The sequence below is a fragment of the Heterocephalus glaber genome, unplaced genomic scaffold (genome assembly GCF_053883595.1).
Source record: "Heterocephalus glaber isolate CG9 unplaced genomic scaffold, H.glaber_assembly_v1.0 deba00001444, whole genome shotgun sequence".
In the NCBI taxonomy this organism is placed as follows: Eukaryota; Metazoa; Chordata; class Mammalia; order Rodentia; family Bathyergidae; genus Heterocephalus; species Heterocephalus glaber.
Genome location: NW_028258297.1, coordinates 14,001,438 through 14,019,963, shown reverse-complemented (window position 1 = coordinate 14,019,963; position 18,526 = coordinate 14,001,438). Strand labels below are relative to the sequence as shown.

General features: G+C 42.6%; 1 protein-coding gene across 1 annotated transcript in view; it reads right to left on the bottom strand.

Moving 5' to 3' along the window:
- Bcat1 (branched chain amino acid transaminase 1) overlaps window positions 1-274 on the bottom strand; it is an 87,530-nt gene extending 87,256 nt beyond the window's left edge. The window contains exon 1 of the mRNA XM_004845749.4: window positions 138-274. Within this exon, the coding sequence (XP_004845806.3) occupies window positions 138-143 (6 nt within the window). The 5' untranslated portion in view covers window positions 144-274. The remainder of the gene's footprint in view (window positions 1-137) is intronic.
- Window positions 275-18,526: the final 18,252 nt, after the last annotated feature.

Genomic DNA, 18,526 nt, shown 5'->3' with positions numbered 1-18,526 from the left:
GAAGATCCCTCGGGCGTCTGCAGCGCCACCAACCATCGTCCCCTTTCCGCCAAGCGCGTCCTTCTCTGACAAATCCGCGCGCGCGCGCATTCCCACGCACAGCCTTGTCACAGGCAAAGTAAATCCTAAGCCGTTACCTTCATTGTGCCGCTGGCCGCGGGGTCCCACGTGTCCCAGCTCGTGGCCGTGTGGCCGGGTTGGCACCGCGCGGTCCCCTCCGCTGCAGGATCCGAGGCACCACACGTGGCTGGCGGGGTGGCGCTGGAGACCCGGCGAGGTCGGTCCGCGGATTGCGTCAGCAGGAAGACGCCGAGCCTGCGCCCCCAGACGCCCCCCGACGGCCGCATCGCGCCCAGCACCGAGCCTCCCTCTGCTCCCTCCTGGGGGCACCGGGGTGGCAGAGACTGTGCCACCCCCGAAGGGAGTTGGTGCTCGCCAGCGCGTCCCAGAGAGTGGAGATTCCGTGCATCATGCGTGTGGGCACGACACGGAGAAGGAAGGGGAAGGAAACAGATCGGAGACAAACGCGATTGCCATTTTCTCCACCGAGCTTTGTCGCCGCTGACCACCCGGCTCCCACTGCCCGCAAAGTAAATTTCCTGGTCCGGATAACCCAGCTCACAATTATCTGCTGGAGGCTCATCTTCGAAAGCAGAACGTTTGCTATTTTTTTTTTTTAATGGTACAGGACATGTGGCTGGTTTTTACAGGTTTTCTTTGCTTTCTTTCACCTTTCCTCCAGTCCCCCCGAGTCTCCGCAATTCCCTACCCTCCCTTGCCAGTTTGTTAGGACCTGGCAAGCAATTCCCGGTCCTCCGACGTGAGCACAGAGACTTCTTCCTGATGTGAAGCTGCCTGCTGGCCTGGGGCATCCCTGGTAACTTTCCTCCCTGTCCACCAGGACACAAAGCCCCGCACCAGCCTCCATGGCTTTGTTTGTGGGACCTTCAGGTTGATTCCAGCTCTCTGGGTCAGTTTAGCAAACCCTGTTTTTGTAAATCTAAACCTAAGTCTTTTCTGCAAAGTCACCGCTGACTCCTTCAAAAAGAATTGGGCACGTCGTTTTGTCCCTGACCCCTCCTTTTCTTCCCTCCCTTCCTCCCTCCCCCGCTTCCTTCCTTCCTCTCCTCCTTTCTCTTTCTGTTATTTCCATACGCCAGACACTGTGCAAGATGCCATGCATGGATAGAGTGGTAGACAACATAAAAATTTCTTACACTCATGGAGCTTATATTCTTTTTAATTCTTTTATTGGTACATTTTAGGTATACAATACGTTTACATTCATCATTGGGTGCTCATACCTGTACATGATGTATCTTAGTTCTTATTTTTTTTCCCCATTACCTGTGCACCCTTCACCCCTTCCACCCTTCCCTATTTGCATAGATTTCGGTGGGGTTTTTTTCCGGTACCGGGGATTGAACTTGGGTCCTTGTGCTTGTGCAGCAGGCAGCGAAACCACTGAGCTAAATCCCTGGCCCTTTTTTTTTCTTTTCTCATAATTTTTCCTTTTCCTTCTTCCCTTTCCCCTTCCCCTCCCACCACCCCTACACCTTTTACACCTTTGGACCTTTTCCTATTTCAAATTATCAAATATTCTATTGTGGGAAACACAGTGAACTTCAAATCAGGTAGCAAAATACTCATGAACTGATAAATGGATATATAAATTGCGGTATACTTCATTCTATGAACTATCATTCCACAGTAAAAAGAAAATGAAGTCTGGGGATGTAGCTCAGTGGCAGAGCACACACTCAGCATGCATGAGGTCCTGAGTTCAATTCCCTACACCATAAATATATGGGTAGTAATATTTAGACACACTGTACCGTGGGCACACTTTGAAAACATTACACAAAGTGAAAGAGTGCAGACACAAGAGGTTACCTGCCATATCTTTCTGTTTATCAAAAATGTTCAGACTGGGAAGATCCACAGAGACAGAAACCTGGAGAAAAGATGGAATTAGGGGGTGAAGTTAATGGATTCAGAAATTCTTTTAAGGATGACTAAAATGTTCTAAAATGAGTTTGTGTTAATGCTTGCTCAAAGCTAAACACACTAAAATACATTGAATTATACTCTTTAACAGGTTAACTGGATGACATGTGAATTTTATCTTTACGAAGAGGTTCTTTTTAACAATCAGGCAGTGTGTGGTGAATTTTATGATAGATGATCATAAAGGCATAGAGCCTGCCTGGGAAGGACTTCTAGGTTAAAGCACCTTCCTAGGTGAGGAGGAGAGGAAAAAGTGGCATGAAAACAAAGAGCTTGAAAGGAAGCAAGAAGAGAATAAAGTGAAGGACGAATTTGGGAATGAACATCCTCAGGGGCCTGAGAGAACAACGTGGCTCTGCCTGTCCTCCTATTTTCGGTGCTGAGAGGGACAGCTCTCCCTCATTGCTGCATGGACATTCCCAAGGCTTCTCTGACAACAAAAGTGCTCTCACCAGTGATAGGCTCATGACCACTAGCATAGTTACTCTGAGAATGGCATTGTTCCTCCACGTCACAGCTCATAGATACTGAAGGAAGCAGATTTCTCCAAAGTTGACGAGGAGACATATCATTGGCAGGTCATTATCTGGGGGCAGTGTCTTTTCTTGAATTTGGAGAAGAGACAGAATTTCTAACTAAATCAGAGACGCTACCTTGGAAATGGACATCAGAGCCTCAAACAACCCAGCTTCTTCCTGTTGTCACTGTTATAATAAAGTGTATAATTGTAGTCAGTATTAAAATGTATGGCAATTACTTGCAGGCAGAATTTCTGTCCTGTATCTTACTCATTTTCCCCAGAGGAAGGGAAATTCACAAATCTATGCCCTGCCCTATAAGCAGTCCCAGGGCTTTGGGTAGGACAATTACTAGAAGCAATGAAATACTTAGGAAAAGTAGAGGATAGTCTATTCTAAAATTCCACTCTGCAAACTCAGAAAAAAAAAAATCTCATCTTTCACTTTCTCTATTTCTCATAATGAAAAATACTTCAAAATTTTGTTTTTTATATTTCCTATAATACTTTCATTCATTGCCTATTACATGTATTTGTACATAGACACTAAGTTCAGTTCTCAAAAATCATTTATACTGCATTTTGTGTAATATTTCCCAGTACAATTTAGATTCAATGCATTTACCTTTAGCCTCACCATATATGCTCTAGTACTTAATCCCCATGTAAAATTTGACTCATTGCATCTGAGAGGTTGGCCACTCCATTAGAACTGAAGGACTGGGCCAGGGATGTAGCTCAGCGGTACTGTGGCTGCCTCGAAAGTGCAAGGTCCTGAGTTCGATGCCCAGTACCTAAATAAATAAATAAATAAATAAAACTGAGGGGCCACCCAGCTGGATAATTGCTTGTGCCCAAAGCTAGTAACATCCAAAGAAAGTAAGGGCAAGGTACTTGAGACAGACGGGGCTAGAATGTGAAGATAGGAAATCAAAGACCAGGTACAAGTGGGATGACTACCTTGCATTTAGAGGGCATGAGAAGAAAGAAGTGTGGTCATTAATAAGGACTTCCTCTTGAACATGGTAACTTCTATATTCAACTCTCCCCAGATAACTCCATGAACTTTGGATGAACTATCTCTTGACAAGGGAGACAGAAGATTAGTGTTTGTATAAGTTCTTCATATTTTCTTCTCAGTTCAATTTGTAACTCCTTGGAAAAGCAAAGCCTAACCCTATAGCAACCTCTAATCTAAGTGAAGAACCAAGGAGCCCTTTGATAAGTGATCATCATACAAAGGTAAGGCATGGAGCAAGGAAAATGAAGCACTGGCTTTAGAGCCACATCTGAGTTTCACTAATTTGCAATGTCTGACCTTTCACAAGTTATGTAATCTCTCTGAAACTGTGCTCTCTCTCTCTCTCTCTCTCTCTCTCTCTCTTTCTTTCTTTCTCCCCCCCCCCCCCCCCGCCGGTCTCTCAGTTCAGTATTGGGAATTGAACCCAGGGCCTTCACACTGAGCTACAGTCCCAGTTTTTTGTTTTGTTTTGTTTTATTTTTTCTCTTTTGAGATAGGGTCTTTATTATGTAGTTCAAGCTGGCCTTAAACTCATGGTTATCCTCCTGCTTCAGCTTCCCAAGTGGTTAGATTACAGGCATACACCACTGTGCCCAGCTTCCCAGCCCTTTTTTATTTGACAGGGTCTTGCTAAGTTGCCCAGGCTTGGCTAGAACTTATGATCCTGCTGCCTTAGCCTCCAAGAGTTCTGGGATTACAGGCTTTTACAATTTTTTTAATCACTAAGATAAGGGAAAGAGTACCTAACATAGAAGTAAAATACAGAAGATAAATGAGGCAGTAGGTGTCCGGTGTCCAGTGCTGGACCTCCTGTCTTTATATTCCATCCCCATGTGTCTCCATCACTCCTCTAGGGCAATCCTTTCCCCAAACTGTACTATATATCCCGTTTGTCACTATTCTTTCAAGTTCAATTAACCCAAGTTCAATCACATAATCTTCCTTCTTAAACCTGCTTGGCCTGCTGACTTCCTTCTGTCTGCTGACGACTCTGACATCCTCTAGTCACCAGGCTCCAAACCTGAACATACTTCATGCCTTTATAGATGACATTTAAAGGCAGAGGGGAAGGGCAGAGCTTCCTATGGCCTCTTGTCACCAAGCCTTCCCAGTTCTATCGAGGAGACCTTTCATAGTTATCCTCCCTCTGCTCCCACTCTTGTTGCCCCAGTTTAATCGCCATTCCCCCTTCCCCCTGGATGACCCTTACCCCTACTCTAATCTTGCCTTGCTCCACTCTATCCAACACAGATGGCAGGGAATCTTCCTAGACCTCGGTTCTGATTAGTTTTCCTCCTGTGCAGAAACATGTAGCTTCTACTCATGTTTTGTCATAAGAATCAAATGTAAGCTGCAGCGCCCTTGAAATCTTCCATCATAGTTTCTGTACAGTGCTACTTGGGATATTTTTTCCTTCACCTTGCTTGCCTATATGATGCCTATTGTCAAGACCCATTTTAATTACTAGAGCTCCTTTGTAGCCTTTCCTGAAGCAAATCCTTGTGATACACCAGTGGTTCTCAACTGGAAGTGATTTTGTATCCCCAGGGGGCATTTGGCAATATCTGGAGACATTTTTGGAAACACCTAGGGATGTGGGGAAGAATTCCTATTGGTATTTAAGGGCTAGAGGCCAGGGATGCTGTACACATAGGACAAGCCCCTCCACAAACCCCAAAGAAGAGTTATCTTACCCAAAATATCAATAGTCCCCCAAACCCTGCCCATACACTCATTGATGTACATACTGCTTTTGTACCAGTGCTGTGTATGTCTTAGTGAGCCCTTGCTAGGTGACTTCCGTGAAGACAGGAAGCTGTTATCTCCCTGTTGACCACAGAGTGCTGACTGCCTTTCAGGCTATGCCTTCTCAGTTCCTTTACTACACCTTCTACCTCTTATTCATTTGCTCTCTTGAGATATTCTTCTCCCTCAGAGTTTCATCCTCGGTCCTCAATTTTTTTCTCATTCATTTTGAAATCATTCCATACAGGAATTCATCTACTCTTTAGCTGATACAGTTACTTTATCTACTAAGAGGCTATTCTCCTCCTAATGGAACCATAATTTGTTTCTGTAGAGTAGGGTACAGACTGTGTCTAGTCCTGGGCTATTAATAGTTAATTCAAGGCAATCACGATGGTCTCATTTTACTTTGCAGTATACAATTTCCCCACACTCAAGCTAGGAAGGGCCAAAGGATCAAGTTCTGGTTAATGAGATGGGACAATAACAAGTGAGACAAGGACACCTTATGAGGCCCACTCCCATCTCCCCTCACCTTTTCCTCCTGCTCTTTCTCCTTCCCTCCCTTTTAATTAATTAATTAACCAATTTATTGAGACAGGGTCTCACTATGCATGTCAGGCTAACCTTGAGCTCACTATGTAGCCAAGGCTGGCCTCGAACTCGAGGTGGTCCTCCTGTCTCAGCCTCCCGAGTGCTGGGATTACAGGCGTGCATCACCATGCCCGGCCCTTCCTTTTAATTTTTTTTTTTTTTTTTTTTTGGTACCAGAGATCAAACTCAGGACCTTGTGGTTGTGAGGCAGGCGCGGTGCCACTGAGCTAAATCCCCAGCCTTCGTTTTAATTTTATATGGTAAAAACACTTAGCATGACATCTAATGTACCTTCTTTTTTTTTTTTTGATTCTGGGGTCGAACTCAGGTCCTTGCGCTCGCACAGCAGGCGGTGAAACCACTGAGCTAAATCCTCGGCCCCTAATGTACCTTCTTAACAGATCTTTAAGTGTCCAATATAATGCTGTCATCTATAGTTACAATGTTATATAACAGATTTCTAGAACTTGTCTTGTGTAAGTGAAATTTGATGCCAAATTAGATGGAAATCTTATATCAAATTGATTAGAAACTCACATTTCTAATCTCCACTGCATCTGGCAATCACCAATCTATTTCTTGGTTCTCACTCCCTCCTTTTCTTGTTTTAAAATTTTGTTTAGAGATTTATGTTCTGAGGAGATGCCAATAGCCATAATTATATTGCAACCATGGATGGCAAGTCCATGATCAAAGACCAAAAAGAAATATTTTTTTGAGCTAGGATCTCACTATGTAATTCAGGCTAGCCTTGAACTCAAGGTGATCTTTCTGCCTCAGCCTCCCAAGTGCTAAGATTCCAGGTGTGCACCACCAAGCTGACTAAAGACCAAAATACTAAGGACGGCAAAAGCAGAAAGAGCAAAAGACCTGGGGTTGCTGATAATGTGTCAGACCTGAAATTGCTTACCTTCCAAGTTTGTATTGTGTGACATATCTAAGTATCTCTATTGCTTTGTCACTACTGGTCAAACATTGTATTATTACCGTCAAAGGCAGTCTTTGGCTACAATAGCAGCTATGCTCCAGTGCCACCTGCTTTAAGAGCTCCTTACTCCGAATTGCTACTAATGTACATTCTCACTTTTTTGATCATAGGCATGTAACTCAGCAGGAATATTTTGGTACCAGGGATCGAACTTGGGACCTTGTGCTTGCGAGGCAGGTGGCGGAACCACTGAGCTAAATCCCGGGCCAGGAAATATTTCTTATATGTATACTTATATTGACTCTCAAATCCTTCTGTGTACAGATTTACTTTTAAATATATATCCCACTATGATATGTAAGTATACATCCTATTATAATATATACATGTATAAAGTACTCAATTATGTCCTACTATGTGCTGTATGCCTGATAGACTCTTATTGAATTTTCTTTATTAGTAATGGAACCTCGTGCCTGCTAATCAAGCTGCTACCTCTGAGCTACATGCTGCCCCTTGTAAGAGCACTGTATAACTGAACTGGTAGTTCAAATAATAGGCAGTACATTTCAGATTCTATCTTTCCTGTCCCCTAATTTCTGTACATTTTTCTCTTAACTACTTCTCAAGTTTTTGTTTGCTCTTTACACTCATTAGAATATCTTACTTCAAATTCTTAAGATGTCTTAGTTGGACATTAGCCTCTTAAATAGTATCTGTATGATATTGCTGGCTCATCTTAGCCTTATTTTCTTGATCTGTAAAATGGGCATAATAATCCATGTGGTTTCCAAGAGGATTAGAAGACTTAGCATGCCTAAAGTAACTAGAATGAAGTCTAGCGCATTATAAATGCTCAATAAATAATCACTGTATTACAGCCTTCAATTCCAGTTTGTTTTCTTAAAATTATTCTGCAAGAAGAAGTCTAAATATTTATTAGGGACTTAAGAGTCTGAGTCCAAACATCAATGTATAGTTAACCAGCACAATAAATGCCAAACTTCTCCTCCTCCTCCTCCTCCTCCTCCTCCTCTTCTTCCATCTGTTTCTTCTTTTTGTGGTCCTGGGGATTGAACCTAGGGCCTTTGCTCAGCCTCCCTCCCCACCTTTTTGAGACAGATTCTTGCTAAATCATTAAGTTGCCCATCTTGGGCTCAGACTTGCAATCCTTCCTGCCTCAGCCTCTCAGAGTGCTGGGATTACAGGTATGCACCTCCATTGCTGGTTTTAGCACAATCTTTCTGAAAACACAGCGAGCATGGTGGCCCCTTGTAATTTATTATTATAGCTCTAAATGAGTCTACAGAAGAATAAACAGCCAAATTCTACACCTGCCTAAATATATACATTTTTAGGGATCTTGGTTGAGTGGTAGATTTTGAAAGCATCGAAATTGTCATAGTGTTGGAAAATGGAACAGGATGGATATAAAATGCTGTGAAGGAATTTTCTGGGTTTGGATGTTGCTAGAGACTGAATTGTGTCCCCTAATTCATATGTTGAAGCCCTGACCCCTACAGTGGCTGTATTGGAAATAAGGCCTTTGAGGTGGTAATTAGTGTTAAATGAAGTCACAAGGGTGAGTTTTTCCTGTGGGCTGGGGAGGAAGCAGAAGAGACCCCAGAGAGCCTTCCCTCCACTTGCCAAGGAGAGAAGGACATGTGCACACTCCAGCAAGCAGGTGCCTGCAAGCCGGAAGAGAACCCTCATTAGGAACCAAATCGGCTGGAACTTGATCTGGGACTTCTGCCCTGCCCCCGGCACTGTGAGAAACTCAATTTCTGTTGTGTAAACCACTTCTTCCTTGGTATTTGGTTATGGCTCCCCAAGCTGCCTAATGTAGGTGTTAATCTTAGATTCTTCAACGATAGATAGCTGAATTCTAACTTTTTAGTTTTCTAGGTTGCATTTTAATGCCTGTTGACACTGAAAGTCCAACATGGAAAAAATCCTATTTAAAGTTTATGTCTACACACACACACACACACACACACACACACACACGCACCACAAAAACTTCATTTTGGAAATACAGCATTGAAAGATGAAGAAAAGTGAAATACTACCCACAATCTCACTACTCAGAACTACTGTTATTAATAATGTGTATATTACTTTTGTGTTTTTTCTATTATCTATATTTGATATTATAATATATACAGAGTCTGCCAAAAAATGTATATATACTTCAGCAGTTCTCCATACTAATAAGTGTCTGGAAGTTAATGGCACCACTTTGAGCATCTCTTGTAATTATAGAGGCCAAAGGTAACTTGTATTAACCTCAGGATGTCTCAATAACTTTAGTATTAAAATATTTATTCAGGGCCAGGGATTTAGCTCAGTGGTTCTGCTGCCTGCCTCACAAGTGCAAGGTCCTGGGTTCAATCCTGGTACCAAAAAAAAATATATTTATGCACGTTTTTCTTTTCCTGATGCATATATTTTTTGGCAGATACTGAATTTGCGTGTGTATATATATGTATGTATGTATATAGCATGTATGATTGAAAATGTGTTTAAATTTTAAAAATTATTGCAGTAAAAGATACATTGCCATTAATCCTCCCACACTATTTCCCTTTGCTTTGAACACACTTATCCCAACATTCTTGCAACTTTTATTTATTTTATTTATTTATTTATTGACAGGGTCTAATTATGTAGGTCAGGCTGGCCTTGAACTCACTACGTAGCCCAGGCTGGTCTCAAACTCATGACGATTTTCCTGCTTCAGCCTCCCAAGTGCTGGGATTACAAGCATGTGCCATCGCACCTGGCCATTCTTGCAATTTTCTGAAGCAGTTCTGGAAGTTCTCTTTTGTGAGTGTTTTTACTCTGGTGTGATAAAAACACAGTGAATGCTGCTGCCAAGTGCCATCCAGTGGAAAGGCAGTCTTGTGAAAACACTTTGATGAGTCCTCATTCACCTTATTCACCTGGCTCTTCCCCAAAGTCGAAATAAACATGAAAGGTAAACATTTTGGATTAATTCACTACATTGAGGTAGCCACATAGAGCAACTAAAGAAAAGAAAGAGGGCTCTACAGCTGATTCAGAAAGTGTCAGGAATGATGGAATAAGCATGTTCAAAGGGTGGGGGTGTATTTTGAGGTGATTCACAGAGATGTGTTTTTTACTGTAATAATTTTTAACTTCACCGTATTTTTTGATTATGCCTTGTGATTTGCTTCCATTCACATCGAACCTCCTTTTTCTAATTTAAAGGTTATTCTGTATGAGTCTCATTTCATCACCATGGGATTCCCCCCTTTCTTTCAGTTGTTTTTGAGAGCTGACAAAGATCCACTCCTCCAAACACTGTGAAGCATAAATGCTACCATAGCCTTCTGGCTGTCCAGGGAGCTCCATTAAATCAACAAAGTACCTTCACAGGTTTGAGCTGCTGAGCAGTAGGATTCAACACAGATGTTCCTTCCACTTGTCTGGATTTTCCATTGTGAGACTTACATAAGTTAGAAAACTAGATTCTGCCATTTTCTTATTTATTATTTCTTTTATTGATGCTTTTAGTTATAGCCATATATTTTCAAAATAAGGGAGGTTTTCATAGAGTTGGTAAGATTTATAGAAAGTCTTAGAGGAAAGCATTATAGTCTACAATTTCCTTTTTAAAATGTCAGTGCGGATGGCATAATATGTATATGCACCACCCTGGGAGGCTGAGGCAGGAGGATTGTGAGTTCAAGGTCTGCTGGGCTCTACAGTAAGAGTCTGTCTTAAAAAGAAAAATAAAACCGCAATGTTCCGAACACTTACTTTAAGCTGACACTGTAAAGGTGGCCAGCTGCCCTGCCCTCGGGCAAGTGTTCCTCGACTCCTCCACAGATGCTTCCTGCAGTTTTCTGTCATTGTCTGTCAACCAGGCCTGGGCTAACTGGCAGATTAGATGGCAAGATTGGGTTCATATTGGCAAAATGAAATTTTAAAATAATATTCTCTATGGGGCCGGAGATTTGGCTCAGTGGCACTGCGCCTGCCTTGCAAGCACAAGGTCCTGTGTTCAATCCCCAGTGCCAGAAAAAAAAAATTCTCTATATCCTTAGGGAAACTCCTGCGCAAGTCAGTTCCCTGCTGATGGAGGGGTGGTGGCCCCTGTGACACTGCCTTTGTGTCCTCTGTCCCTCTAAGCAGGGGCTGCATTCAGGGACTTGATTATAACAAATACAGTGTGGGATAGGACGTCCCTTTCAAAATTAGGTTTAAGAAGACTCTTCCTATGTTTGCTCTCTTTCTCTCACTTGTCTTTCTCACTTTGTTTTTCCTGTCTCTTTTTCTTGAATTGCGCACACTGCGGGAAGCCAACTGGCAAATTGCGAGGCCACCCTACATAGAGATCACGTGGAAGGGTCAGGCCAGTAGGCCTGTGAGTGACCTGGAAGTGAAACCTCCCAGCTAAAGGGTGCCAGGGCCCATCCACAGAAGCTGTGAGACAATAAAGTTTATATCCAGGCCTCTAAATCTTGGGGCAACTTGCTTCACATCCATAGATATTTATTCAAGATGAGTAAGAGAGAAGCAGGGAGAAACTGTGATAACAATATAGCTAACATTTCAGAGTACTAGGCAGTGTTCAATGTATCTTACAGAAAGCAGTTTTTAAAGTCTTCACTTTGATACTGATATTATCGCTATTATTTATTTATTTATTTATTTACTGTGGTACTGTTGTGCCCAGATTGTGAGGTCCCAAAGACCACCAGGAGGCCGTTTCCGATGTAAGCGCACGAGGGTCATTTATTCAAGCTTAAGCAGGGACTCTCAATTGTCACCGACACAGCGGATCGAGATTGAGAGCCCCGAGTTCCAAATTAGCAGGGTTTTTATAGAGGTTACAGCAAGGTTTGGAGATTCTCTACTTAGCAGTTACAATGATTGGTCAGCGCTTAACATGCATGAAGTGTACATTTCTGATTGGGTGAACTCATCAGGGGTAAGGGGTGATTACGTATAGGTTTTACAAAAGAAAAGAAGGACAAAGGTTAGTGGGCAGCTGTCACGTATTGATGGTCAGCAGACATGGTGACTAATGGTCACGACCACCCAGCATTGACAGTCAGCACATTAACAGACTGTTCCTACAGATAGTGGGCCCAGGATGTTCATTTCCTGGGTAAACAGATGGCTGAGTAATTAACTTAGGGACTTTGGTTTGTTACAGATTGTATCTTTTGTCCTAGATCAAGCACATTTTAATCATTAATGTGAGAGGACAAAGGAGACTACTCCATTTTGGGCAAAAGTGGAGTCATTCTGGTTTCACATAAGCAAAATGGAGTCACTTTGGTCTCACAGTACCGGGGATTGAACCCAGGACCTTTGCACATCCTCAGCCCCTCCTTTTTAAAAAAAATTTTGAGACAGGGTCTTGCTTTTCTTTTTTTTTTGGTACCAGGGATCAAACTCTGGATCTTGCTCTTTCGAGGCTGGCTGAAGCACCACTGAGCTAAATCCCTGGCCAGAGACAGGGTCTTGCTAAATTGCTGTGTTGCCCAGGCTGGACTGGAACTTGAGATCTTACTGCCTCAGCCTCCCAGAGTATTGGGATTATAGGAATATGTCACCGTGCCTGCTTTATTATCACCATCTCAGAGATATAGAAACTGCAATAGAAAGGTTAAGTCACTTGTGTAAAGGAACAGTTCAGAGGAAAAGCAGGTAAATCTAGACTTTGAGGCTGTGCCTGCACCACTGTGGCATGGTGCCAGCAAACCAGTCTGGTTAGAAAGCTGATGTGGCCGGGAGTGGCGAGGGAGAGCAGAGGTGGAAAGCTCATTAGCTCACTGAAAAGCACATTTGCATTCATGAAGTGTGATTTATATGAACCAAGTTACCTACTCCCGCTGTGAGCAGCCAGCAGAGTATGAGTACATCCACATATTTTGGCAGGCAGGGGCAACCTTCAAGGGAGGCAGAAAACTCTAACAGATTTCACAAATATGACCGTCAATGCTCTTTTTTGGTTCTGTTTTAACATTTCCACCCCAAGAGATTTACTCACAAGAAATAAATTCATCGGTAGATTGATCCATACAGCCTTTCTCCAAGATAAAATAAAATGTACCGTTGCAATTTTTCACTAATAGAATCATTGGCTATTCTGTTTTCTTCTGTTCATGGTGACCTCTGTGTGTCTATATCTGGCATTTGCTCAGTGAAAGTCGCTACCCTGGTCTCCCGTAATACACAGTACACTCATGTCCTTTCCTCCTCCTCTCCCCTGCTTCTCTGTCTCTGTAGATAACACCAAGAAAGTTCTGTCATTACCCAGAGCACTGTCTGACCTGATTGGTGATGAAAATAACATCCCAGCACCTTTTGTTTGTTGCTGATAAAAATGCCTTGTTGAAGGTCAAGAAATTAAGCCCAGCTTAATTATCAATGTAAACCAAAGTGAAGCAATCAGAAGAAAAAATTCTGGGGCTGGGGATTTAGCTCAGTAGTTTCGCCGCCTGCTGCGCAAGTGCAAGGGCCCGAGTTCGATCCCCGGTACCAAAAAAAAAGAGAAAGAATTCCGATGAAGATGTAAGTACTCATATTTTAGGACAGTCTTAAGCTTAAAACCTTATTCAAGGGCCGGGGATTTAGCTCCGTGGTTCTGGTGCCTGCCGCGCAAGCGCACGGTCCCAAGTTCGATCTCCGGTACCAAAAAAACAAAACCTTACTCAAGGTAGCCAAATCCGGATGTCAGGACCAGAACTTTTCAGAAAATTCCTTTCTCCCATAATAATGACAAAGCCAAACCTCTGCTTTTGGTATGTAGAGGAGGCCTAGATTTTATCTAGGGTGGTTGGTTTATTTATTGAACTCTGGATGCTAGTTACTTTGTGGGTAGTTTTAGGGGGAAAAGTCATGATAAATAAGTGAGTCTGTTTTGTATCTTATAAAAAAAACCAAGAAAGTGAATGCAATAGTTGTGCAACATTAGTTCTTACACACCAGGCAAATGAAAGAAAAAGCATGTTTTCTTGCAAACTAAGTAGGGGATCCAGTTGAAATGTTTAAAATTGCACACTTAGAAGGAATGAATACTTCTTCCATTTAAAAAGAATACTATACTGGTATGTATTCCATTTGGTATTCTAGGTTCTAATATGGAAATAAGAACCATTCAAGGGATTATTTTCCCGTCCAAGTGCTAACCAGGCCCAACCCTGCTTAGCTTCTGAGATTGGGCAAATTTGGGGTGGTATGGCTGTAGACTCAAAGGATTATTTTCAAAAGTACATCCAAGAGATATATAACAGTGCACCTAAATCAAATAGCTAAGTCACTAGATGTCATGAGGGTACCTCTTTAAGAAAGAACATAAATGGTGGGCTTCCATAGTTACTAGAGCACACTTTCAAAGCTACTCCACAGCCATATCCTTGACCTTGTCACTACCAATAGCTGCTTGCCGATCGTGTCTCAAAATCTATTATCCTTTTTGACTGCTACCTTCTAACTTTCCAACTTACTCCTTCTAGTAACCCAACTTTATCAATTGTCTTAGTCACTTTCTTCATTGCTGGACAAAATACCCAATGCCCACAGCTTAAAGGAAGGTAAGTTTATTTTGGGTCACAGTTGCAGTCCATGGTAGATTGGCTCCATGGCAGGAATGGTATGGTGGCAAGGTGTTGGCAGAATAAAGCTGCTCATATCATGGTGGGCAGGAATCATAAAGCAAAAGGAGGAGCCAGGGAGGGAGATATAACCTTTCAGATCATGCTTCTCATGACTCACCTTTTGTGATCAGGCCCTTCCTCCCAGCAGCACATTTAGCTCTGAACTCATTTCCACTTACTTTGCAAAAGCCCCACGTCTGAACACATGAGGCTTTAGGGGATATTCTCATATGAAAACAAGAACAGTCTATCAATAAAAAAGAACATAAAACAAAAACAAAACAAAAAAACATGAAAAGAAAAAAATGTCCACTTGAGGGCCTGTCTCTATTGTCACTGGTAGACAGATAGGCAGACAGAGCCCAGATCTGTGTTGATTAATCCCAGCAAGCCAGCAATAGATTTACCACAGGGTAGTGGATAATCTCAGCAAGGCTGCAGCTTTAGTTCCTCTGAAGTTCAGGCTGATTTCTGTCTGTTAGGCTGAAACCCAGTTTGTTTAACCTGCAACACTCTGTGTGCCTCCTGCTTGCTTGAATTTGGCTCCTTGACCTCCTGCTGACTTGAACAAGGTTCTGCCTCACTCTGACACTGGAGCCGCTAGATGGAGACAGCCCGCAGCTGCTCTGAGTTCTGAGCTCAGTTGGCCTTTCTCCAAGATAGCTACTGGCCAATTGCCCTGTACTGGGGGATGTCTGAACCCAAATAACCCACCAGCCATTTCAGTCCACTGTGTCAACTGCTCTGTTCCACGGGTACATTTCTCCATGGAGGCCTCTGGGGTGGCCAGCAGTCACCATGTGTCTGTAGGTTTAAACCACCCCTCCCACTCAGTGAGTCAGGGATTAGGGAGAAAGCACCACTTGCCACCTCCTTCTGCATTGAGATCTTTCTTTTCACTCTCCCTGTGGGCTTCAATTTTTGCTTCAGATACTTGCTGGGTCCCAGGGACCCACTTTCCTCCTTCCTTTCTTCCTCACATTGGTATATTCCAGCATCCGGACACAAAATCTCAGAGAGGCTGTTTCTCTGCTACTCACCACTCCACCATCTTCCCAGAAGCCTTCAAAATTGTCTTTATACAATGGTCACCTCAGAATTGGATGTGGAAGAGTGCAGAAGGTCTGTCTGCACACTGGAGATCTAAAGGATTTAGTTAAAGATCTGGAACTCACTAGAGTGTCCCATGTGAGTCCGTATCAGGAGACCAATGGGTCTGGAGTCTGGGAGACATTCTCGATCTAAACCATATAGCAGTCTTTGATTATACCAGTATTGGGACTCAGTAAATGGTATCCCAAATGACATACAGCATTTTGAACTAAAGGAAACTAGAAGACCAAGGTCTTTCTGATCTTACCTCTCTTCCTCCCCAAGCACAGAGCAAAAGATTTTTCTCTGAGATTTCCTTATTTACCTAAAGCCTGGGCCCACCGAAAAGGAACATGATTGCCTTCAGTCATCTTACTGAAATCCCATTAACTGAGGCAGATGAAACTCCTATCACAGAAGAAGAGACTGGAGATCCAACACATCCAGAGCCCAGAAAATGCTATCTCAGGCCACTCTCTGTTCTTGGCCCATTCACTTCTCCTAAAAATCATTTCCTCCCCCTCTCAGTTGCTGACACCCACCTATTTCCCTCTCACCAATAAAAAGGGGGTATATAAGTTTCTTAATTTATGTGGGTTATTGGGTACTCACTTTCCTGTTCTCTTTCTGTGCACATAAGTCGATTTCTATGTTTTTCTCACTTTAATCTGTACATTACCAGTTCGTTTTAGTAAACTAGGACTTTCATGAGAGGGAGAGAGAAATTCTCTTTGCCCCTACAGTAGGATCTTCAATCCACTGATCCTACTACTGTTGGATTATCTCTCATTCCCACACTTATGTCCTATATTTTTCTATCACCTAGCCTAAATCCCATGGCCATCAGTGGGGTCACTACTTTGCATACACTTTCAATTCTACTCACTCTTTCTTCTCACATTGTATTTGTTTGGACCACAATCCTGGTTAATGCCAACTTTTCACATTCCTGTGTCTATACTCACACAAGGAAGAGACACACCAATACTCCAGCTGGTCTCACATTATATTTGGGGCCATGAACTTTCATGTTGTCTTTCTCTCCTTCCAGCATCTTCCATTTCCCCCTCCTGATTAGATTATTTGTGTAAACATGCAGACCTGCTATTATTTCTTCCTGTTCACACAAAAACATCCTTAATTCCACTTCTCTCTCCTGTGTCCATTTCTCTCCTTCCTTTCACAGCACTCTTACAAAGCCTTTTCCTTGCTTGCAGTATCTGCTCTTTCTCCTCCCATTCACTTTTGAACACATAATGGAATGGTCCCTTCAAGATGACTAATTACCTCCTCCCCCATTGCCAATCCCAGGTCATTCTGCAGTCCTTGTTGGCTGGTCCTATTAGCAGCCATCACTGGCTTCTCCTGAAATACTTTCTCCATCTGACTCTAAGACACCACATCTGTCTGATTTTCCACCACCTTTGTGCCCTCCTTCTCAGTCTCTCCTGGTTCCTTCTTTCATCACCCAGACTGGTTAAGGTTGAGTCTTCTTTTTCTGTCTGTCTTCACTTCCTGAGGATCATGGATTGTTATAGTTTTATAGGCTACTTTTATGCTGAGGACTCCCAGATTTCTTTCTTTGCGGGGTTTTTTCTTTTTATTTATTTATTTCTTTTTGTTTGTTTCTTTTTTTTTTTTTGAGACAGGGTTTCATTATGTAGTTCAGGCTGGCCTTGAAATCACTATATAGCTAAGGCTGGCCTTGAACTCACGGCAATCTTCCTGCCTCAGCCTCCTTTGTACTGGGATTATAGGCGTCCACCACCACACCTGGTGGACTCCCACATTTCTAACTCCAACTTCAACCTCTGGCTTGAATCTGGACCACATAGCCAACTGCCTATTTGCCACTTCTGCTTGACTTTTAAAAGGATTTTATACAATTGCATTTTAGGTACTAATATATAAAATAGGATGTCATTCTTCATTCATTTATGCTCTCATACTCCACGCTTGGTTTGTCAACATACCGTCTCACCTAGTAGTCTCTCTGTATATCTATCTGTGACTCCTTATCATCTCTTTTCCTGATTTACGTTTTTTTTTTTGGTACCAGGGATCGAACTCAGGTCCTTGCACTTGCGGGGCAGGTGGTGGAACCACTGAGCTAAATCCCCAGCCCATCCTGACCTATGGTTGTAAAATTTAACTAGTCTCACTATTTCTGTTCATGACTCTCTCCAGCTTATTCACATCTCTGTTCTGCTTAAACCACTCCAGTGGCATCTCATCTTACTCAGAGTAAGAGCCAATGCCCTTCTGCAATCCTAAGATCCTGTATAATTTTCTCTCCCCGTTAATGCTTGGCCTCATTTCTTATTACTCTCCACGATACCGATACCCTATTTGCTTCACTCCCGTCACACGGGCCTCCTTGTTTTTTCTTGACTATGTCAGGCAATCTTACAACTCGGTCCTTTGCACTTGCTCTTCTTTCTGCCTGAATGCATTTAATCACGTATCCTTCATTTAAATTACACCCTTTGGTGAACCAGTTGTAACCCCCTCCAAACTCACTCTTCATATTCTCTTTATTTTTCTTTCGTTAGGATTATCATTCTGTACATACTATATTTTTTGCCAGTCATATTAATTGTTGTCTTCTCCTGTAGGAAGCAGTTCAAGGAGCATGGGATCTGTCTGTTTTGTTTGCTGTGTATCCCTGGCCCTAGAACAGTGATGGCGAAACTTTTAGAACTTTCGATGATAACCAATAGCCTGCTGTGGCACGCATGTCATAGTTTCACCACCACTGCCCTAGAACATACTAAGCAGGGCCGGGGATTTAGCTCAGTGGCACCGTGCCTGCCTCACAAGCACGATCCTGAGTTCGATCCCCCCAGTACCAAAAAAACCAAAAAAATACCAGGTAGTCAATATTTGTTGGGTGAGAATGAATTCTATTTGTAATGAACATAGTAAACATAATGAACAGGCCAATGAGGCAAAATATACACAATGCTGCTTATTATACACAGATTTTT